This window comes from Atractosteus spatula, chromosome 8 (genome assembly GCF_055471065.1).
Source record: "Atractosteus spatula isolate fAtrSpa1 chromosome 8, fAtrSpa1.hap1, whole genome shotgun sequence".
Taxonomy (NCBI): Eukaryota; Metazoa; Chordata; class Actinopteri; order Semionotiformes; family Lepisosteidae; genus Atractosteus; species Atractosteus spatula.
Window position 1 is genome coordinate 17,445,368 of NC_142713.1, and position 25,476 is coordinate 17,470,843.

Genomic DNA, 25,476 nt, shown 5'->3' on the forward strand with positions numbered 1-25,476 from the left:
TGTCTTTTGTTTTATCCTGATAAATGATTGGCCTAAAAAATGTGTTTGAAGAGGTTTTTTGTCATCTATATTTAAGACTAGACTGAAATCCTTCAAAGATTTTATTTATTTTTGATTGAACATACCTTTTTAAGGTTTTAGTTTGAGTAGTGTTTTGTTTAGTCCTTCTGTTAAGATGTCTTTTTGACAGAGGACTGTTTTGCTGTTTGCTTTTTAATCCCTGGAATAATTAATTGTCAGAAGACCTGATAAACGACTGCACTTGCTCAGAGCAGTGAAGGTCTCATTTTAGAGGTGGAGAGTATAGATCTCCTATCTCTTGAATTGGGCCAGGCCATACTTCTTAAAGAAAACCAAATGAAAGGCTTTGTTTGAGCTCATTTCCCTCCTCTTCTTAAAGCATTACAATGATATTAACTGAGGATTTTTTGTCAGGTTCAGTATTCAATTTAAATGATTGTTTAAATTGAGTCCTGTGCTTTATTTAAATATTTTTAAATATTTAACCAGAAACCAGAAAAAACAGAAAAGAAAACAGAATAAATCCTGTCCTTTATTTCACCAGAAAAGTCAATCCGACATGGCTCTAACCACTTCTCCAAACTATTGTACATAGAAAGTATGTTTTTTTTCTTTTTTTGTAAGTAGTGAAACCATGCAGTATCAAAATTTAAGAATGAAATTAGAATCTCTGCCATATAATATTTTTTATCAGCACATTTTTCTAGGATTTTGTTCCTGAAACTCAGTCTGAAGCTTGTTGAATAATTTAAATGTTGATTCCAAGTGTAGACAATCAAAAATGCTTTCAAGACAGGTTTGGAAAAAAAATCCCTATTAGATGTGAAGCCTTAAAAAATATATGAGGTGCTCTGTCATTTACCAAGGCACAGTGGTACTCCACAATGAAGGCAGGGAAAAAGTACAAATATAAACTAAACTCAAACTTTTAGCACATGTGGAAGTTGAATTACTGCTGTATAGGGTGTTTGTGGTGAGTGACAGGAGTTTTATTGCCCATCTACAGGCTGAGGTCAGCTTCACCTGGAGATTTTCACAAACTTAATCGGAGAATAATTTTACTTGCTAAATAAGAAATCTGTTCTTGGACTGTTCTCATCTGACGTGTTTCTTTCATGCTCTGTCTAACCCAGATTCATTGGTTTCCACATTTTCATTCAGCTGTGAGTATTTCGTTTTCTCTCCACCTGAGCCCACGAATCTAAAATCCAGACAGATGGCGGTTATTTTTTAACTTTTTCCTTCTAATGTTTTAGTTGCAAGTGCCCAGCATCTGTTCTTGAAAGCACTTGTGTTAAATTGGGTGCCCTGTATTTGTGTTATACGCTGGCAAATTGTGGAACATCCTGGAAATTTTACTTTAATTCATTTAAGTAAGGAAATATATATATTCTGTATATAATTTTTGATTTGTTTTAAAATGCACATAACATCTTTTGTTGTTTGGGAAAATGTGTATACAATATAAATAATTTCAGAAAATGCAGTGGAGAATATGGTTTAGTTGTAAACCATTCTCAGTATCAGTATAATGCCCTATTAGTGTTCACAGCTGGACCTTTTAAATCTTGTGGAACTTTAATGTTTAATATGAGCAAAGTTCACCATCAGTTTTTGTCCACACAGTCTCTGTTGTCTTGCAGAGGAGGATTACACTGGCTGTAATTGCACCACCACAAAGCATTTCACTGAGGATAACATCAAGGGACAACAACAATAATATATATATATTATATGTGATTGTTGTGACTATTTTTAGGATAACTTCTTAGAGCAGTTGTAAACATTATAAACCTACCCTGTGCCATCTTTAAAATGGACAGTTCCAGAGATGAACCTGGGTTGGTTTAGAGCTATCCTCTAAAAAAGCGTGGAAAGTAAGTAGTTTCACACATCCAGGCTGTGTCTGATCCTCCCAAGTGTATCTGTTCAGGTATCATGGCAGGGGTGGTCAAAGCCTCTGCTTGGATTCCAGTACATGAAGTAGAAATTTATATTTCTGTGTCGAAGTGGATGAAAAGCCAACATGTTTGTTGGTTCTCAAACACTTTTAGGTGCTTTAATATTTAAAACAATTGTAGCTGGGCTTTTCCTAATACTTTATTTTGTTTAGATTGTAAACACAACATAACAAAATGTCAAATGTTGAACTTGATTGTAAGTATAATTTAAAGTGAGAGTCTAGCACTTTGTCATAAGGTCTGCATTTTGGTATAACAGTTTACATGTTATGCTGTGATTTGTATTAATCCTTTTTTAATGTTCTAGATACACTCATCCCTCTCAGTTTCTCACCACTTTTCAAAGGTTTTTCTTCATGTGAGATATGCATTTACTGTACATACCTATTTTTCACTAAATGAGATCAGTTTTCACTCTTATGAGGCTAGCTTTCTTGTGAATGCACCTAAAAAGAAAAACTTTCTTTTGAAAAGGACATAATGTAACATTCCTTCTTTGCTTTCTTTTAGGATCCCTGTTGAAATGAATAACCTAATGATTTGCCGAATGTATGAGCTGCAAGCTTGCCCTAGATTTTCACATGTCTCATTTCAAATACTTTTGATAGCTGTTTTTAGCCTTCTGACAAGAGGGAAATGTACTGTAATGAAACCTGTGGTCTCATGGGTTCTAAGCTCACACAACACTTCAAACACAAACCTGAGTAAAAAATGATAAAGGATATGGATATACCTGCTATATTACAAGAGAGAATGTAACTGAACAACAAAAACCTTATTTATCTCCAACACCAGAGGCAGTACCACCAGTGGAGAGTGTCTTTCATCCAGAGAGAGAAACTCTTTTGCCACTGGTCAATCTGTCCACTAGTTCTCTCTCTCACTTGTTCACTGTGAGTGCTGCATGACCACAGTATCATTTCTCCTCTCTCACATGCACCCATCTTGTCACTGTCATATCTCAGACAGAGGGAGGTGGACGGATATAACCGTTACATTATAGCTACAATATCTGTTACAGTGCCCCTGGATGCCTGGAGCTGTTTAAAGTCCACAGTATATTTTTCCTGTTTTGGCCTTACGATTGTTATAAATCCTGCTTAATGGTCTCCCATTCCCTATAGGAAGTCTGGCAATACCGCCTCAGTCCCTGCATTTACCCAAAAGTGTCAGAAACACGCGCAAGAACTCTTACTTCATTTCCCACCACTCTGAGGCAGCCTTGACTCTTTCCACTAGTCACCAAAGAACTGGTGCCTTGTTACTGCTCTGCTCCTCACTTCTGACACCAATGATATGACGCTAGGAACACAGAAAATGCTGATTGTTATATTATAGTACATTGTATAGACCAACACAACCTAATTTGAGCAAATGGGGGAGGGCACAATCACAGTTGTATTTTTGGTTAGGAACATCAACAATTTCAAAATAAATCTAATACACCTTTTCGTAGTTTATATCAGAAAACAGCAGAACACATTAAAAATGAAGCTGATGTATTCTCAAGAAAGCCAAAAGCTGTGAGTAGTGGTCCATAAACAACAGTATAATTTGCATAGTCTTCACACATTGGTTACCTCTACTGACTTTACTGTCTGTACAAAAATATATTTAGCTTGTTCTTATACAGTACGTTATACTTTATATGTTCTTCTAGTAATTTCTGCTTACTTAGGTTGTATCATTTCTATCTGATGTGAATGAAAACAGGTTAATGTCAAGACAGTACTGTAAAAGGCTCTATTCATTATTTCATTTTTTTTCATAGTAGGTGGGTGTGAAAAGACCTCACTACACATTCACCGAAAAAAACAAAATTTGAAGTAGACAAGATTTATGACAAACTTTGAAAGTCACAAGTGGAATGGGTCACAAAGATAAATTCAAATAAAGTACCTCTTAATGAGTATATATCTGTTATATACCTGTAAAGCAGTATTGGATTTTGGTTAGATTTCCATATAGACTTTTGATTTTGGATACAGTTGTCTATAATATCATTAAGAAGTTTAGAAAAATTATTTAAAATTTTCAACTGTTCTTGCTTTATACCAAATTAGAATAGCTAACCATTCAAATTATTTTCCTTCTGCAACTCCCTTTTTCCCACTGAGCAGTAGTTAAGAATGTAAGAAAGGTTGCAAACGGGGAGGTATTTGGTTCATCTAGCTCATTTTGTAGTAGGTAGGTAGTTGATTAAATTATATCATCCGGACTTTTATTGAAATAAGCCAGGATATTTGGCTCATACAGTATAACATAGCTGGGTAGCTTATTCCAGATTCCCATGACCCTCTGGATAAGGAAGTGCCTCCTGTTCTCAGTTTTAAATGTTTTTCCACATAGTTTCCACTTGGGTTTGCTGCTTCATGTTTCACTGCCTATTCTGAAGAAATCATCATTTTTGCTGGGATAATTTTGTCAGTGTCTTTGAGGATTTTGAAAAAATTGTAAATATACTATATCATATGCTCTGTGTGTATCACTTACTGTTGCTGCTTGTTCTAAAATCTGATTAGGCAAGACCTACCTTTTCTAAATCCACATTGACTATTCCCTATGATATTGTTTTCATACAGGTGATCCTGTTATATACAGTAGTTCTAATAATTGATTCCATAACCTTATATTTAATGAAAGCAAAACATATTATCTTATAAGTCGAAGTACTTGATTAAGTTTTATGAATTGGTCATTTTCTGGTGCATGGTGACTACCCTTGTTTTGTGTTCTGTGAGAAAATATTAATAATAGTAATTACTATTGTGCCATAAGACAGAATATAGTTTCATAATAAATGCTGAATAAGTTGTTATGAGGTACTAAGTAAGCTATTGGAAGGGTTTTAGCTGTGCAAGGTTTACATTTGATTTAGTAGGCAATTTTGTAAATTGCTAACTAGGCCGATTATTCTTGAATGCAGACGGCAGTGCAACATCCTTTAAGATACAAGTAATAGGTTTATTCCATGCTGAAAAAAAGAAGAAAGAGAACACAACGTTTTGGCCGTGGAGCCTTCTTCAGGTGTGAGAGAGACAAGGCAGTAGGCAAAGGTAAAGTAGCGGGAGAACAAAGGGTGGGAGGGAGGAGGAGTGAGAGGCGGGAGCAGGGGGACAGAAAGAGAGGCCAATCAAGAGGTGTGAAGTCAGAATGGGTGTAGAGGGGTGTGAAATGAAACTTCCAATGAATGGAGAAAATTTAAAAGAACAGTAGTCTGTCGTTAAGAGAAGGGAGAATGTGTGATCCTAGCTGCAGAATAATTTTGGTTTCGGTAGTCTTTCTGATGTATGAGTTCGGAAAACCGTCTTTGAGAACACAGACGGAGAGATTAGAGTGGTCGTGGCCGTCAGAGGTGAAATGAGAAACAATGGGCTTGGAGAGATCTTTAATCTTCACTGCCCTGATGTGTTCTCTGAAGTGGTCTCCGAGTCTCCTTCCTGTTTCTCCAATGTAGATGGCTGGGCATTTACTGCAAGAGATACAGTAAATAAGGTTGCTGGAGGTACAGGATACTGTCTGGGTGATCCGGAATTGTCCTGAGGGGCCTTGAATGAGTGTGGTGGTGGATGTGTACTTGCAGGTGATACAGCGAGCTCTGTTGCAAGGGAAAGTACCTGGTGTGGATGGTTGTTGAGGGCGGTCAAGGGAGCTGTGAACAAGGAGGTTACGCAGATTAGCTGGTCGGCGATATGAGATGATAGGGCGATCAGAAAAGAGGGCCCCAATGAAGGGATCATCCTGTAGGATGGAAAAGTTGTGGTTAACAGTCCTGGGGATAGGAAGTGTGTTAGGGTGGTAAGGAAGCACCAAAGGAATGTGGTTGTTACGGCGGGAGTTCCTGATCGGGTTGATGGTCCGAGGGGTGTTTTTGGCTCGGGCAAGGGCCCTGTCAATCACACTGATGGGGTATCCTCTGTTGATGAAAAAGGAGTACATTTTGAGGGCTTGGTTCTCGAAGTCGATGTCGTCGCTGCACAATCGTCGTAGCCTAAGGAACTGTGAAAAGGGGAGAGAGTTTTTAGTGTGTTTGGGGTGAAATTATCTATACAGGAGGTAGCTGTGTGAATCCATGGGTTTGTAATAAACCGAAGTGGAGAGTCGGGGGTAGTTGATGGAGAAGTTAATGTCTAGAAACGGAAGAGTAGTGGAATATATGTTAACCGTATATTTGAGGGACAGGTGGAAGTTGGTGAAATGGTGCAGGAAGCTGTCAAGCTGACCGTTAGAGCATGTGGCGGCACCAACACAGTCATCAATATACCGCTTGTAGAGGTCAGGGACATAGGCAGTGTAGGAAGCGAAGAAGCGTTCTTCTACCCAGCCGACAAAAATATTGGCATAGCTGGGTCCCATTCTGGTGCCCATGGCAACTCCACTCACCTGTTGGTAAAAAAGATTATTGAAAGAGAATGCGTTCAGTGTGAGGGCCAATTCTGCAAGGCGTACCAGGGTGTGGGTGGGTGGGTCAAGCACTGTGCGTTTGTGCAGCGTGTGCTTGAGGGCTGTAAGGCCATCATTATGGGCCACCTCCTCACTGGAGCAGTGTGAAAGGAGAAAATTCCATCCACCTCCACTCTGCTCAGTGCTAATAACTCAGAAAGCAGCATGGTATCAAAACTTGTAAAAAATGGCTTGGCCTAGATACTGGTAACCTCAAAACAGACTGTCCACTGTGTTCTGAGCCTACGACCCCTACCATATGGTTAATTATTTCACTTTTAGAGCATGCCACATGAGCCACTTTTGACACTTCCTTCAAATATTACTTTTCAGGTTCTTCTCTTTCATCCTCTCTTTCGTATCCCATTCAAGATTACAGTTGTTTGAAATATCTCACGTAAGTGTGAACATTTCAAACCAGGCTTGTTGTAGAAATCTATGAACATACCGTATAGAACACATAGCATTTTTTTGTGTTAATGTGTTTCTTTTTGTAGAGAAGAAAAGACAGGCTAGTGCAAAAAAGCAGTTGTTATGAAACCACCTATTCCGATGGACATTATGTCACTAAGACTTCATTAATGTCTAATGAAGGCTTTTGTACTGAGCTAATGCATTTACTTGAACCATTAATAGTAATTCCTATGCTTTAGAGTTCCTTAATAAGTGCTGTTCAAGCAATTACTAGGCACTCAGTACTCTCTTGGCAGGGTTTAGTGCTTTTAGTTGAGCAAGGATGAATTTATAATATTTAGTTTTAGTAGAAATTTTACTTTTAAAATGTTATTTTAGTAAACTGCTAATCAGGCTGTTCCTCTTGAATGCCAGGATGGATTATTCTGGAATGTGTACAGTAATGTAATTACATGTGGCAACCAAGGTTAAAAAAATTCCATTCCATTCCAATAATTCATGATTACTTGATATGGTGTGATGTGGATTTAAAGGATTAATAAAACAAAATACAGGAAAATAAGTAGTGGTGCAACCCAGGTTCGAGATAAATAAGATCTGATATTTTGAAAGTAGAATGTGTCACATGGTGCATTCATTCATGGTGCATTCGTTAAAAAGGAGTATGTCAATACTCCTTTTTAACCGACCAACACTTAGAAGGTTTATAATAAGCTCTCTATAGCATAGCCTTCGAGAGGCATTACACATGGACCACAGGAGTGTTAGGCCATCCAGTCTGTTGATTGTATACATCTACCTGGGCCTTCCCATGGTTGATTGATTAGGCTCGTGAGACGAACAACAGGTTAAAATGAGCAAATAACAGGTTCAAATTAGCAAATAATCTGAGAAGGTGAATAAAAGATTAAAAATCAATGCATCCATTCATCGATTGTACCTCATTTCAGTTATGAAACAAATCCGTCATATTTTTTGGCTTCCTGATTTGTTTTTAGATGTATTTTTGCTTGTTTTATTAGAACAGACACATATAGTAAATGTTGGAATATGACACCGACAATAGGTTTATTGTACAGTACGTTTTTACATTTACAGTATCTTGATTTCTCAGACCTTGTTATATTACGCAATTTTACTGAACCCTGATACCTGCCTTATAATAATGGGATGGTGTACAACCATCTCCTTCACTGTTATACTTTTAAAATGATGATCATTTAAACAATTAAGTAACCACTTGAAGCAAAATACCTAAATGGAGTGGACTGAGTTACCATGTATTACACAGACACTGGTGTTGCCATAGTAACACATGGTATACAGGCCTCAAAACTGTCTGAATGCTTCTGTGCATTGTGATGGCTGCTGACATTTGTTCCATACATTACACTGCCAGCATTAAAACTGTGATGTCTGCAAAGTTTTCAATGTTTTCAAAACATTAGAAACCACAGATCAGAGGAGGCCATCTGGCCATCAAGCTCATCTGGTGGTCTCAGTCCAGGTTTCAGTACTAGCAGCATTGAGAGCAAACGTCCTACAAGAAAGTGACCATTTTGAATTAGCCTAGATGTGCATGTCTTTCGGATATGAGCGTGCTTAGCAAAATCCATGCAACCATTAGGAGAACATGTAAACTCCACACAGAAGCAGTCCAGCCCAGGCCTCTATGTTATGAAGCAGTAACATCTTTCAAAATCTTTAACGAGGGCCTTAGCAACAGCTGTTTATTTCACTGCTCTTGCCTTCTGATCCATGCCAGAGCACACATTGTATACAGATCTGGTAAGGTAAATTTGTATACTTTCCCAGGCACAAGGAAGGGTCCAAGTCTAATGCACCTTATAAACTGATCAATTGATAGTCACTAATAAGTATCCTCCTTTGAATGTTCAACACTCCCAAATACATGTTCTGATGAGTTGTAGTTTGGTTTTGATCATTGTGAAGCCAGTGCTGAATCTCTAGACATGTTTTAAGCTAATGCAGAAAGAGATCTGGATTTGAAGAAATCCTGGATTCTTGGCAAGATCCCACAGGTTCCAGCGTCAGTAAAGGGTCATCTGGAATGTGTGGGCAAGGAAAGGATCCCCAGCAATCTGTTCAGTGCTCTGGGTTTGTACTCAACATACAGGTCAGTAAGACTCCTTTCAAGCCACAGAGCTTGTGAGCTTCCCGGCGCAGGAGTTCCTGACTTATTTGTTCTATGAGACGATCAAAGTAAAGACTTTGGAGCATTTCAGAGCCGTACCTTTGGTTTCTGTCACACTGTGTCAAATTAGATCCACAATCTCCATGTCAGGCATCTCCTGTCGAAGAGGAGATCCAACTCACATGTGGAAATTTGGTCTACCTCTTCAGATCCTAAATGTGAAAAATCGCTCGATTGTTTTCCATGTCAATGACTTGTGTTTTTCCAGCTGAAATTGGTACAGTAAGTGTCTGCATGTGTAGTCTCACGATAGTCTCTTTGAAGTAATATTTACATTTGGGAAAGATGGAAAATAGTTGGGGATCAGAGGAACACAAAGTACAGACATATAGCCAAGGGAAGGAAAAGTTGTGACAGCTTATTGTGACAGTGAGGCCTCAGGAAAGCAGACACATGAAGATATTCAAGATGGCGCCGTGTTAGTGGCAACCTGCTACAGCAGCTCTGTGTCTCTTTGTTGTCTATTTGTTTCTTTCAGTTAGTTAGTGCTAGTGTGTTAATGTTTTTTCTTCATACCCTTGCCAGCAACTAGATTTGAGATCACAACATGATGGATACTAGGAAGCTGAGATACTTTGTCTTGTTTTTTCTGATACTCGGACCTCTGTTTCTATCGAGTTGCAATGCCGATAGCTACAGAGGCATTGTCTACACGTGGGACCAGCTGATCGTGCTAGCGCGTCCAGCTCTACTCACTGGAGAGAAGCCATCGGTTCCTGGAGAAGCCGAGGCTGTAGGGCTGGTGCGACGCGAAAGGCGAAGAGAAGGAGATTTAAACCCTACCTTCCTTCGATCATCATGGGAAATGTGAGGTCCTTAGCGAACAAGATGGACGAACTGGGGTGAGGAGCCAGAGGGAGTATAGAGAACGCAGTATTATGTGTTTCACCGAGACGTGGCTGCAGGAACTTATTCTGGACTCGAATGTTACCATCGGCGGCTTTCAGACGGTGCGGGCGGACAGAAACACCGAGAGCGGTAAGAGGAAAGGAGGGGGGCTCGTGGTGCTTGTCAACAACAGATGGTGCAATCCTGGACATATTCATGTTAAGGAGCACGTCTGTAACCCGGACATCGAACTGGTAGCCATAGGACTGCGTCCATACTATCTGCCGCGGGAGTTTACATGCGCCATCTTTGTTGTTGTTTACATTCCACCTATGGCAAACACAGAGGCAGCGTGTGACGTCATAAACACAGTCACAGCCAGGCTACAAACAAAGCACCCTAGTGCTTTTATAGCTATTTCGGGGGACTTTAACCACGTCTCTGTTTCCACCACTTTGCCTACTTTCCACCAGTTTGTTAAGTGCCCAACCAGAGAAAACAAAACACTGGACTTATTATATGCCAATGCTAAGGATGCATATAGTTCCACAGCCCTTCCCCCCCTTGGCAGATCAGATCACAACCTTGTCTTGCTTACACCACTATACACGCCTATTGTCCAGCATCAACCTGCGACCATGAGCACTGTGAGGAGATGGTCTCAGGAGGCTTTGGAGGATCTACGTGGTGCTTTGGAGGCTACCAACTTGGATGTGCTGTGCGTACCACATGGGGACGACATAGACAGCATGGTGGACTGTGTCACTGACTACATTAACTTCTGCGTAGACAACACCATCCCCACCAAAGACGTACACTGCTTTTCCAATAACAAACCCTGGATCACCAGCGACCTGAAGGCTCTTCTCTTAACTTCTGCTTTAAAAGTTAAGAGAGAGCAAGGACGCCTAACGGAGGAAGGTAGAGGACAAGCTGCAAAGGAATAGGGTGAGAGATGTATGGAGCAGCATGAGAGACATCACTGGCTTCAAACAGGCTGGGGGTGCAATGGAGGGGAACCTGGAGATGGCCAACGAGTTGAACCAATTTTTCAACAGGTTTGATTCAGGGCCCTCTGTGGCTCAACACCCCCACAGCCACACGCTCCCTAACCCTTCACAGCTGCGACTGCCCAACACCTCCTCCATCCCCCCACAATCATGGCCGCCTACAGCTACGACCCCCAACAGCTACTCACCCCCCCATCCCCCACAGCTGCCATTCTCCAACACCTCCACCATTAACACGTGCAGCACTGACAGCACTATGAGCACCATCCCCCAGGCTAGGCTGGCCATCACGGCTGACCAGGTTAAGAAGGAGCTGAAGAGGCTGCACCAGGGTAAGGCCACAGGACCAGACAACGTCTGTCCCAGAGTTCTGAGGGCCTGTGCTGATCACCTGAGCGGAGTGCTCCAGCAACTGTTCAACCTGAGCCTGCGCTTGGAGAAAGTCCCTGTGCTCTGGAAGACATCATGCCTGGTCCCGGTACCAAAGAAAGGGCGCCCCTCTGTCCTCAACGACTACAGACCAGTTGCACTGACTTCTCACGTCATGAAGACACTGGAGAGGCTGGTCTTATCCCACCTGAGACCACTGGTTAGCTCATCACTGGACACCCTACAGTTCGCCTACCAGCCCAGTGTTGGTGTAGAGGATGCGATCATCTACATGCTGCAAAGGGCCTACTTACACCTGGACAGGGCTGGCAACACCGTAAGGATAATGTTTTTCGACCTCTCCAGTGCCTTCAATACCATCCAGCCCTTACTTCTAAGGAGGAAGCTGGAGGAGATGCAAGTCGATGCCTCCATGACCTCGTGGATCACTGACTACCTGATAGGCAGACCACAGTCTGTGAGACTTCAGAACTGTGTGTCTGAACAGGTAGTGAGTAACACAGGGGCTCCTCAGGGGACGGTTCTTTCTCCATTCCTCTTCACCCTCTATACTTTGGACTTTAAGTACAACTCAAAGTCATGCCACCTGCAGAAGGTCTCAGATGACTCTGCAATTGTGGGATGTATCAAGGGTGGGCAGGAGGAGGAGTACAGAGGACTGGTCGGCAGCTTTGTGGAGTGGTGTGGGGAGAACCACTTGGAACTGAATGTATAAAAAAGACAAAGGAACTGGTGGTAGATTTCAGGAGGAAAAAGGTCAAACCTACTCCTGTCTACATCCATGGGAGTGGCATGGAGATGGTAGATTCGTACAAGTACCTGGGAGTGCACATCTACGATAGACTGGAATGGTCTAAGAACATCGAGGTCATCTATAAGAAGGGACAGAGCCGACTTTACTTCTTGAGGGGCTCAGGTCCTTCAATGTATGTAGTAAGATGCTACATATGTTCTATCAGTCTGTGGTAGCGAGCACCATTTTCTACGCAGTGGTATGCTGGGGCCCTGGGACTAGAGCAGTGGATTCTAAAAGGCTGAACAAGCTTATCAGGAGAGCAAGCTCTGTCATTGGGTCTGACCTGGACCCCTTGGAGGTAGTGGCTGAGAGGAAAATGGTGTCCAAACTAGAGGCCATCATGGACAACGTCTCCCATCCCCTCTATGACAGGCTTGTAGAAATAAAGAGCACGTTCAGCAATAGAATGATTCATCCACGGTGCGACAGGGAGTGCTACAGGAAGTCATTCTTGCCTTCTGCCATAAGACTGTACAACGCATCCACCTTGTGTCTGGGCAGAGGCATCATTGACAGTGACCTGTTTCTGGACTGAACAGTAAACTGCTACATCTGTTCTTTTTCTTTTCCCGTTTACAACCGTTTTTTGTGCAATATATGCCAGGGACCCATGCAATACATTTATATTTATATTTACATCTATATTTATATTCATATGTGCAATACGATTTTTCTGCGTACTGTTCTGTTCTAGTTTGTTCTTTGTGTGTCCTGGACTGTGAGTAACTCTTTTAGTGCACCCCTCACTGTACTGATTGTATTGTATGTATTGTATTATTATTATTATTGTATCATTCGTTACACTGTGGCTGTGTTGTCTGTGTTAAGCTGCTGTTGCACTGCAATTTCCCTAACGGGATCAATAAAGTATCTATCGCAACAAGGTACAAAACCCTGATTTTAATTTACCAAGAAGCTGAAAAGAAAAAACAAAAAATAAATCCTGCTCATTTTGAGCTGTAACTTAACTGTTTCGGAACCATATTATTAACTGTGGGGCAGCTAAGCTGCTTACCAACCTCAAAATAAAACAACCCACAAACTCAATCCACATACTGCACACAAAGTCTTGATCGCTTCTATTTGCCTCTTCCTGAGTTTGCCTCCTAAAGAAACTAATGGAAAATCTGCTCCATTCTCTCTTGCAGCAGATAACTATCCCTCGTAATTTTTCTGTGTTAAAGCATTCCCTGACCAGATCCCTTTGCCTGTGATGTATTGGACACTTGACTTTTTGTGGCTGAATTACAGTTGCTTAATTTCCATTAGAAGTGCTTTTGGAATGGAGGTGGAATGATTGATCCTGAATGCCTTCATCCTGCAGTATTCTTGTCCATCAGATTTTGTAGTAAGCTTTCTCATCATTAGAAGTCTACATAAAACTGAAACCCTGGTTTGTTTAGAGAAATTCCTAGATGCGATCCCTGAATCAATTAACTACCTGACAATGCATAGCCCGATTGACCTCTTCTCATTTGCAACCTGTCTTATGTTTGCAAGCTTCATGCCATTTATTTTAATTGAATGACTTCTCTTTGGAAAAGCATGTTTTCTTTGAAGTATTCCCATGAACTGCTTTTATGCTAACTTTGTTTCTTAATCTCAAAATTTTAATTATTCTAAGGTTGCTGCAGCTTTCTACATATGTGTATTATGTGAATGTAATTTTTTTTTATACATAGGTAGCATTTGGCTTTAAGAAATGTCATGTTTACTGTGAACTTCTTCACACCCCTGTTTGAACAAGTATACAGAAAAGCAGTTTAAACAAGTGAGAGGTTAGTGATCTAAAGTAATTTAAGAAAACATGTCTCTGACTCTATAACTTCTATGCATAAATGCATTAAGAACATGTTTGTTATTTAGCAATATTTCTTTTGACGCTAAGCTCCAAAAGAATTCTATTGTCTTGGCTACAGTTTCCAAGTTGAAACTACCCTGATGGCGGAGTTACAGTGGGATTTGAGTGCCAAATTCTGCCAAGTGTTAGATAGCAAAGAGGAAAAAATGCTCATATTGGCATTTAGTAGTGATAGTAGTTGCTATTCATAAACATTTCTTCAGGGGAAAATTGTCAATAGCAAGGCTGACACAAAGCAGTACCAACTATGGTGTATTTTTTAGTCGACAACAGTGTTCTCTGGTCTTAGGTCACATAAACATGCATTTATAAAATTCAAGAAACACTTTGTCATTGATAAAATTTACAGCCCTGTATTCTTTTTTAAATTATTATAAAATTTATTCCTTGTTTTCTTATGCTGCACTGTCGGTTCTTGAGATTCCCTCTATATTTTCATCTCCCTCATACTTCACTTTCAGCTACTGTAAAAGAACCATTTTCATTTGTGGTTAAACCGCTGAGAGTCCCAGTTACCTTAACACCAACTCACACTTTGAGGAGCAGCGTGATGTATCGTGTATGATGGTCCTATCTGACATTGATTTTGCACAGTTTTTGTACCCTCTATCCAAGCCAAGTTGTTCAAACCTGGGTTTAGATTAACAGTTGTGCTCTCTAGACACCTGATCAGTAAGTCTCCTGTTTTTGCTATTGTGTGTGATGCTGATATTGCTGTTTATGAATGTATTAGTTGTGTTTGGCTACATTGATCAACAGCAGCCGCCAGGTTTTGCTGTAGCTTATGTTTTGAAACTGAATATATTAACACATACTGTACAGTATGTTGGTATTTTCAGCCACTTTTGATTTAAGATAATCTGTAATCATTTGGCCCAGTAAGAAGGACAGTTTTTGGTGTTTTTTTCAGGGAGGCTGTATCACCAAGTTGGAACAGTTTCTTGCAGATCATCTCCTTATTATAGGCGCAGTGGGAATTGGAGTGGCTTGTCTCCAGGTAAGGTCATTCATTAAGTTAATGTATAGGATTATATATTTAAAACTGATTTAAGACAACCTTTGTATTTCATACTGCTTTACAGCTACATTTTGAATGTATAACCCTGAATATTTTTTTTTTGTTTTTGTTTCTGGCCCAAATAAATCAGAAGTAATTCAGAGTCACTTACTGTATGTCCTGTTTATTCACCTCTGCTGACCTAAGGTGGATGATATATGTTTATATCATAATAATTTTGTTAAATTATATTACAACAACATTTGTTATATATATATAATATATATAGTGTGTATATATATTACAAAGTTATATTGTAAAATGAAATTAAGTGGGGAAAAAATGTTTCTCTTGTTATAGGCCACAGTCCTTCAAAACAAAATGCATTAAGCTTTTCGTATATCGTTTTTAGATATATTTCATTACTTCTTTCATTCTTCAAGTTTCTTTATTGTAAATGTTGAAACACTATTGAGATACTAAGTATGTCAGTTTGCCAGTAAAATGAAATTAAAAAGTGAAAGGAAATTAAAATTACCCAACATCAGCACTTGAATATACAGATTTTGGGACCTCTATGTGTATAACAGTTTGTGACTTTCTTTCCATATATGAAAAGGGAAAAGAAAAAACTGCAGAAACGTAGGTGGATAAAATGTTTAAAGAATCTAAGCAGGCAGCAGGAAGTCCTTATCTATTAAAACATTAGAACAGAAAAACAAAAATGTGAATCTTTCCTACAAATCTAGTTGGATTCTCTTTCCTGGATTGTAACTGAAGAGCCACTCATTTTTAGTCTACACTGAATACCCTTAAATGGTTGTTTGTTTTTGCAATTTAAACTTGTTTCTCACCATATGGTTCCAATCAGATCCAATCTATTCCACTGTGATAGAATGAAGGACATTCAATTAAATCCTTGAATTGAAATTCAAGGATAGATATCCTACAGAGGGGCTCTGCAAATTCTAGTTTGACCTTCACGTCAAAATAGACATTGATCTTCTTTCTGTAAATAAACTATCCAGTAATTGGATGTTCGTGTTGCAGCACTTTTATTGATTGTTACGTATATTCTGTATATTGGGCTGAACAGTGTGCTGAAATGTGCTCAGTCATAGCTCTATGTATTCTGTTGTAAACATAGCAGCGTAACATCTATTTAAATTTTAAAGCTTACAGCTACATTAAAAATAAATGGCATGCATGACAGGCTTACTCATGCGGACCTTCGGGAAATAGAATGTGTCTGCCTAAATATTGGAGCTCGGTGTCATTAGAAATTCTGCCAGAAAGGAAAGCAAATACACATTAGATACAGGTGCATGAAAGCTAAAATGGGTGTGATTTTTTCCTTTTTCTCTTTCAGTCTTCAATTCCATTACGGTTTAACTGGATAGTAGTGAAACTGCAGTGCATCCGAGTTCTTAAAAAAAAGTTTTGCAGAGCGCATCTTTGAAAAAAACAAAAAACGTTTTGGGGAATTAATGTACTTTGCAGTAACTTGGATGTGTATATATATATAATACAATGAATATATGTGCATACAAAATATATTTTTATGATATTAGTATTATGAAAACAGAAATAGAACACAAAACTCTCTTTGATCTTAACTTACTGTATATCAGTGGAGAATATAACACCAGTGACGGATTTATGAAAGGGGTGACTTTTCACCTGTTATAGGACACAGTCCTTCAAAACAAGTCCTTGCCAGCAGCCATATCCACCTGCAACTCACAACTGGCAACCCACTGAAGCTAAGCAGGTGTGAGCCTGGTCAGTACCTGGATGGGAGACCTCCTGGGAAAAACTAAGGTTGCTGCTGGAAGAGGTGTTAGTGGGGCCAGCAGGGGGCGCTCACCCTGCAGTCCATGTGGGTCCTAATGCCCCAGTATAGTGACGGGGACACTATACTGTAAATAGGTGTCGTCCTTCCGATGAGACGTAATACCGAGGTCCTGACTCTCTGTGGTCATTAAAAATCCCAGAGCGTTTCTCGAAAAGAGTAGGGGTGTAACCCCAGTGTCCTGGCCAAATTTCCCATTGGCCCTTACCAATCATGGTAAGGCCTCCTAATAATCCCCCTCTATGAATTGGCTACACTACTCTGCTCTCCTCCCCACTGATAGCTGATGTGTGGTGAGTGTTCTGGCGCACTATGGCTGCCATCGCATCAGCCAGGTGGATGCTGCACATTGGTGGTGGTGGAGGAGAGTCCCCATTACCTGTAAAGCGCTTTGAGTGGAGTGTCCAGAAAAGCGCTATATAAGTGTAAGCAATTATAATAATAATTATTTTTATTATTATTATAAAACAAAATGCATTTAGCTTTTTGTATATAATTTTTAGAAAAAATATCATTATTTCTTTCATGTTTCTTTAATGCAAATGTTGGAACACCACTGAAGTACTATGTCAGTTTGCCAGTAATATTTAACAAGACTGGCACATTTAACACTGGCAAATCCCAATATGATCTGACTACACTTAATAGAGAGTATTTGGCTTTAATCAATTCGGGTTGAGATCTAAGGTTTGGTGATATGGACAGAAAAACTCAGAAATCCCCAAACCAAACGGACCCCCACACAGGCCAGTGCAAAACCTAAATGCAAGATTACTTTACTAATCAAGTATTACATTATTACCATTTACCCTTATGTATAAGTCCAAAGGAAAGGCATAGCATTCAAGAGATGCAGGTTAATCTAACTCTATGATTGTAAATGAAAATGGAGTCGGGGCCTATGGACATGGTCATTGTACGCCTCAGAACAATTAATCAAAGAGGTTTGTCAGTGCAGAATAAGTGGAATCGCATAAACACATCCAATAGGCGCATATAACTTCAACAGTGAAAACTATGAGAATAAGTTAAAAAATTAATCAGAAACCTACACTAAATCCAGCAGGACACCAGCTGGGGCCGCAGGAGTGAAGAACGGACATCTGTAGTCTGAGTCCTCTTCAGGACTAGGTGCAGGTGCCAGAAGTAACAGGGACCGGAAAGATAAAAGCTGAAGCCATATGTGCCAGCAGAGATAGGAAAGCCAGAATCACAGACAGTGACGAGGTTCAGCAGGAAGAGAGGAGGGATTTGCTGAAATGTCTGTGGCTGGAAGTAATGAAGTTTAAAAGTAGAGAAGAAAGAAGACAGAACAGCTGGGAGAACAACAGAAACCTACAGTAGAGTGACTATTTGTGTAATACATGAGGTAACACCGGCATTGGAGAACAGGCCCCTTTGTGGTCCCTGCACCTTATGTGCCTTAATCAAGATGGTGAGGTTCTTTGTTTATGTCCAATAGAGGATAGGTGCTTAAAACATGTGTTTTACTGGTGTAGGGACCAGAGGAGAAAGATGCAAATAATGTTAATGATGAGTAACACTTCTTGAAGAATTGATTGTGGTTAATTTGATAGATTGTCTATTACAGCACTTCATAGTGACTTCTCATGTTTACTTCAGTTAGTTTATCTTGAGTTATAATCAAGATTTTGAACATGTGAGTTGAATTCATAAATGTGAATTAAAGATTGACTAATCAGTTAACAATATAATAACAACTCTCTCGCGTTTGTGGTATAAATGCAGTCATAGACAATGTGCGAGGTATCATGTATGCCTGGGTGTCATCGCTTTTTAATTTTTTTAAATAATAAAATCATACAGGACAACACTACTCTCTAAAACTGCCAGGTGGTGCAGTGAATCCATAAAGTACTGCAGCTGCGAGTTGTTGTCAGCCAAATCTTATTTTGATAATAAAACTAAATGTTTATTAACCCAGTAGTGCTTTTCTGTACTATTTATACTGTATTTTAATGCTTTCCTGTGCTAAGCATACTGTATGCATAATAGCAACAAACAATTTCTATATAATCTAATTATTATATTGTTGAGATAGGATGTTGTGACCACAATGCTACCACTCAAAATGAAATATAGTATGTCACAATATTGTATGACACTAACAGAATGATCTTTTTTAATTACATACAGTACGTAGAATTATTAGTAAAAAAGACTAATTAGAAAACATAATTTTATTTTAGATTTTAATTATAAAAATATATTATACATAGTAGATTTAAAAGCATTGTATATAAAAGTAAATAAACATTAAAAACAGGCCCAATTAAATATGTTTTCAGCAGTTTTGAATGACATTATAGTTGCCTACTGTAAGTTTCATTGTAGTTGATACAAATGCTCACTTTGGTGGAGTCGGCACTATATTTAGATCAATATATATAAATTGTTAATATTGTAAATTTGTTGTTACTGTTGAGGTATGCATTGTTCAAAACAAAATATTTTAATATTTTGTGTATTTAAACATAGCAGGACGTTTATCCCTCAACAAGCAGAGCACATACAATAGTTTTTAATTTGGCACCTGAGCTGCATAAATGGACAAAAAATAACATTTCCAGACAGCTACACATGTTAAAGAATTTTGTGAAGTTATATTCCCAGATATCCACACTGTACATCAACTGACAAATAACTGCCACTCTTGTAGACTGCCTTCTGAATGCAATTATTCACACCACTGTTTTACAAATGATCTTTAAAATAGGAAAATGGTTTGAACAGTGCATACATCAACAATATAATGGCAAATGTCAATATAAACACCTAAAGTGTTTTTGATTAGTTTATAGTCGCTCTATGAAATTCCTTACTTTGTGAAACCAAGCACAAGTAGAAGTGGAGAGTATTGAGAGTAGACAAACTCAAATGGAGTGAGCTGAGAAACCCATGAGTTTATGCCTTGTGTCCTAGTTGCCTTGATGAGGGGGGGCAAGTAATAGTACCACTTATGGAAGAGAGTTTGTGTGAGAGTGGGAACTAGTTAGAAATATAGCAAAAGGTTTCTCAAACAGACTGTCATGGTGCATCAGCCACTGTAGAAACATCTGCTCTGTACCCAAAAGTGGTGTTCATACCCCTGGAACAACACAGTTATTACTTTTGGTCCCCTAAACTGGGAGGACTATGTATAAAAAGGGCAGTGATTCTTATATGGTTCACCCAATATACACGTAAATACCCTGGAATTAAAGCTGACATTCTGCACTTGAACATCATAGTCATTGTTTTATTATTATTATTTCAAATCCAATGTGCTAGACTACAGAGCCAAAACAGCAAAAATCGTGTCACTGTCCAAATACTTATGGACTTCACTGTATGTATTATATGCAGTATGTAATAAGATACATATTGTCACTTTGGTTTTGTCAGTTAATCCAATTAATTCTTACTAGCATGCATTGTGGACAAGATAGCATTTCTCGTTCTGGGTGTAGTACTTATTACTGTATGTTCTTGTAATTTTTCAATTAAAAATTGAAGTCCATAAAGTCATTATACAGTAACTAATATATGAAGGCATATTTATTAGTGCATCTAATCTTTTATCAGTAAGATTAGCTATGGTGTTGAATAGAAAGTGAGGACTATTTTTTTGCAAATCTAGCAAGTTTGAGTGAGTAAATTCAGCAGTTACAAGTGTGTTTAAAAAGAGATTGAGTGTACGAGAGTGTAGATCATTAGAAAACCTATAGTCTCCAGGGCAGAAAAGACATTCTTGTCAAAGGGGTGGCTTTCTATATCAATCCGGATGTTGTAGAAATATTTATGGTATGTTTAAAATCATAAGCATTAGGAATTTAATCATAATTAAGAGCTAACTTAGAAATTCATTAAATTCTGCCGTAAAGTTTAAATAGGGGTCTAAAAACAGCTATGAGTTGAAGTGAATGTTAGCATTTAGCTAAAAAGAATGTGAGTCAAAGGATGGGGATCCATCTTGACATAGCCAGAGAAAAATCTATGAATAAGACCTTCCCCCCCAACCCAATATTCAGTTCTTAGGAAGACAGAAAAATCCATTTGTGGAGGCCTCCTACTGGTATAATAACCGTGGTCTTATCCATGTTTCAGTGAGTACAAGAATTTCTATATTGGTACCAATTATCATTTTTTAAAACTGCTTTACTGGTCAGGGAGCTAATATTAAGTAAGGCACACCTAGTGGCAGATGGCAAAGCTGCAGTTCGAGATGTCTGTGTTCCATTAAATATATCTTTATTTTAAATTGCCAGGAGATGTTTTAATGGGATAACTAGAATTTCTGAGCTAAAATTTGAAAAGATTTCTCTGTTTTTGTCACATGCCCCAAAAGAGTGCTTTAAAGCCATGGATCAATAATCTGGGAGATACAGAGACTCCATTGTAGAACTGAATCTGCAGTGCTCTTTTTAGTCAAGTATTCAGACATCTAGCAGCATTCTCTGAAAGCATAAAAGCATTCCGCCAGTTAAAGTGCAACCTGTCTCCTATAAAAAGCAGGCCTTTTCTCAGAAACAGCCCCAGTAGTTAATGAAGCCAATTTTAAAAACTCATGCACACCAGGTTGTCAGTGAACTGTTCAGAGAGAACAGCTTTCTAAAGGATTGCTCTCTGCAATTGAGACAGAGGGCCAGAGATAATTACTGACATAGTTTTTGTGCTTTTGTGCACAGTGAGATAAAATTGCTCCTTAACATCTCTGATTGTGTATATTATATATTACTAGTGCCAGAATGGACAGTCAGTGCTGGAATTTTGTTATGTGGCTATTCATCTAGCTTAGCCCCTATGTCAAAAACTCTGGCCACCAGGATCTTACCAATCTTCATGTCCAGCTATGGAATCATATACTGTACTGACAGGAGAACTAAGAAGTTCGAGCCTGTTTGAAGTCTGAATGGAGAATTGGTGGGTGGAAGCTCTAGTATTTGATCTTCTAGAGCCCCTTTTAACTGAGACCCAGTGATCATCCAGCTTGGATGTGGAGGCTGCCAAGTTCTCCATTTTCTGACTGCAGGAGGGCAAGGAGGAGAACTGGGACTTAGATAGACTGAATCAAGCCAATTTTGTTTTTTTTTATTTACCCGAGAAGCCATACACGTTCCTCCAATTCACATACTTTATCCTCCAGCTCCATGTTAACTAAACACTTGCCGTAAGTAAAATGAATTTTTTATGTTAGCAGCGCTAGACATGCAGAACATTTTAAACGACATGAAAAGCATAGCTTTAGCAAAATCAGTGCCAGACATACTGTAATTTGGTTCCTTGGTTACTGTACCTGTTACAGAATGGATTATTTTGTTAGGTAATGTGGGAGCAGCCATACAGGCTGAAGTACAATTCTTCATAGACCTACTCTAGTAATCAGGGAAAATTCAGAGCTAATGTGGTAAAATATTTTTTAAAAAATGCTACTTAACATTGTGATTTAGATTAGAATATATTAAATAGTATAGGGGAAATATCAGTTGATTAATCCAATTATTTTTAAACAGAATACTGTTACTTTAGGTACATTTTGGAACATACAAACATAAGACCACCAGCTAACACACTAGAACAGGAACTCCATTAATCTTATATTATTAATATAATAATACATTAATAATTATTAATATATTATTGAATGGTACAGTTCACATTCCGAGGGTGACGCAGGCATTTGTCATTAAATTAACCCGTTTACAGAAAAAATACCATGTTTAAAATATCAGCTTCTTAATGTACATTATATTGAAAAGTTATATAACAAATTGGACACAGGCCAACACAATTGTTTTTTTTTTAGATCTTGCATTATTTTTCTTAAAAGTGATAGGCGCATATAGCAACTGTGTAGAATTGTACAGACACATTTTGTAAATGTCAGTACCTGTATATGTCAGTACTTATGTTCAGAAATATTTTAAAATTTTAAAGGTGCTGATTTGCTCTGCTTTACACTGTTTTGATTCTTAGTCGAAACACACTGAGGTGTTTTTATAACCTTGAGATGACATTCCCTCTTTTCCCTGTACGGTATTTTCTAATGCCAATGTATTGGCTGGTATATTTTAATGTACTTCTAAAAATGTTGCATATTAAATTAAATGTTAAGAAATGATGAATACGCAATGTTAATCATTTACACAAAATTTGAACCAAAATAAAAAATAAATAAAGAGTTGGGCAGCATGGTGTTGCTTCCAAAACCAAAATGTTTTTTCAAAAAACATTTTAAAAAGTATTCTGAAAAATAGCCTTTCACCACACCAGGAAGCTGCTGTGTAGCATAAACTTTTGATGTTGTGGCAAGAGATTATTTTCACAATAAACTATTTTTATATCCAACTGAGAATTCCTGCTTTGTGAAACAGCCCTATGGTATCATGTTTGCTACAGTAGGTCTACACTATGAAGGTTAATCCATGTTATTGCTAACTTAATTACTATATTAATTTAATATTTAATATTAAAATTAATAAAAATGTCATATTAGTATACATATTTATTTTTTATATAACCTACCGGTGTTTCATTTCCCATTATACTGAAAAGAAACATTATACAGTATATGATAAACAACAAATACGAGAAAATTACTGATGTTATCATTGCTTTCAAGTAACATGAAATGGACATTTTGAAATTAAATTATATGAATAGAAAACACTGAATGAAAACTTGACAATTGAAATTACGGAGAAACACACTAAAAACAGCATTTATAAATCCAAAACATTTTGTCACAATTATTGTGGAGTTGTTGTAGTGAATATGTGGTTTCCTTAAAAAAACTTTATATGGTGCAGACTTGTATTAACTCCAGTGCAGCTTATTATATGTGTCATTCTCTGAAATTCATTTAGACCTCTACTGGCCTCTTTTTTATGTGTTTATTTGCTTTTAAATACAATATGTGTTAAAGACATTATGTAAAATATATTTTAACATTCAAATCCTATATTAAAATTATTTATTTTCTAGTAACTATTTATGCACAATTGCTTATAATTTGGTATACTGTATGTAATTAAAAAATGAAACATGAAACAAAACAAATGTGGTGTGTTTGTGCTGTTTGTAGAGAGGCAGCTTCACAGAGCTCCAAAATCCCATTTACTCTACAACGAAAGAACTTCCCTTTGTTTTAACTTTGATTTGATTAGGAATTATCAGAATGTCCTGTAAATTCTGCTTAAGGGACTGATAAGACATTCCGTGCCTGTGTTACTAAATGAAAAGTAGCCTTTTCTGTTCTTCTTCTATCTTCTCCTCTTTTTTGATAATATAATTACAAAGCTTTTATTGATCATGAATATCCTTTGTGTCATAGAAAAACATACTACATGTGATTTCAGTGAGACCAATGGTGGCTCAGTCACTGAGGTTGCTCCTGAACTGGAAGAGCAGTATACTGTATGTTTGCATCTCCTTGTTATACCAACATCACACTTGTTTGGTCCATTATTTATTGACAGGATTTCTACCTTTTTTTCTGCTTTCATATTTATAGGACACCCTCTCATATACAACACACAAGTACGTATACATTATATTAGATTGCAATAGATATTTTAGGGATCAGCCTAATTTGTAAAAGAAGTCAGAAACAAGTAGCAGTGTAATTCATATTCATTGTATTATTCTAAATTTCAGTACACAGGACCACACATTTCATGGGTCCACAGTGTATCAGTTCTCATACTGTATTGCTCTAGGAATGTATCTTCCAGTAATAAGCAGATGGTGTCAGGGGGGTTAATTAATTTAGCTCCACGAAGATTTGACAGTTAAATCATTTAATTGAAGTTTAAAGACTTTTAATGAATAAAATGATTTTTTATTGATGTTGAAACTAAAGATCATTAGGAATTCTTGCCTGATGTTATATAATGATTTTTTCTGTCTAGTGGAGTAATTGAAATTAGTAAAAAGATCTATGCTCTTTTTTTAAATTTAGCCTTACTGTTCAATTTATTTTACATCTTGAGTTTTAGTTCTTGGCACACAGCTTAAATAAAAATCATGTTGCATGTTACATTATACTTCTTAATTAAGATTTGTTTTATTTATGTACTTTTTGACATATAGTTATTTTATGTAACATCTTTTGAAATACCACATATTAGCTGTTGGCTTTGGAAATACAGGCAACACTATGTACTCATTAGTTAAAGATTGATGCATCACATCAATATGTGATGAGAACAAAAAGTTATTTGTATTTCTTTTATATTTATATTTTATTTTATTCTTAAAATGTTCTCTCAAGGTGTAGTTTTAGACAAAAGACTATATACTATAGCTCATATTTAAAGCCCTCGCCCAAGTCCAATATTGTCTCAATAATGTCTTAAATGTCAGTAAATGTCTTTCTTCATTTTCCTGGTAATTATTTTCCTGATAATTATTGTTAAATAAATTAATTATTTTTGTATTAGAATAAATGAAAAAGATCTAAAATTATCCTCAAATCCAGGCCTTTGTCCTAGCTTTGGAAGCAAAAATCAGCAAAAGTACAGGATTACCAGACAGTCCCACATAGACCAATACAGTTGCCATGAAGCCTGTCTGGAGCCACCTGAAAACACTCTTGGCTAATGGGCCTATGGTTGTGCTTGGTGGACCAATCCTCTGCTCAATGAATATCATGGCTTGCTGAAACATCCACAGTGAAACGAATAGACT

At 37.9% G+C, this 25,476-nt stretch overlaps 1 protein-coding gene across 1 annotated transcript in view; it reads left to right on the plus strand.

The window, feature by feature from the left end:
- tspan11 (tetraspanin 11) overlaps positions 1 to 25,476 on the plus strand; it is a 134,441-nt gene that overhangs the window by 87,395 nt on the left and 21,570 nt on the right. The window contains exon 7 of the mRNA XM_088924200.1: positions 14,850 to 14,936. Within this exon, the coding sequence (XP_088780326.1) occupies positions 14,850 to 14,936 (87 nt within the window). The remainder of the gene's footprint in view (positions 1 to 14,849; positions 14,937 to 25,476) is intronic.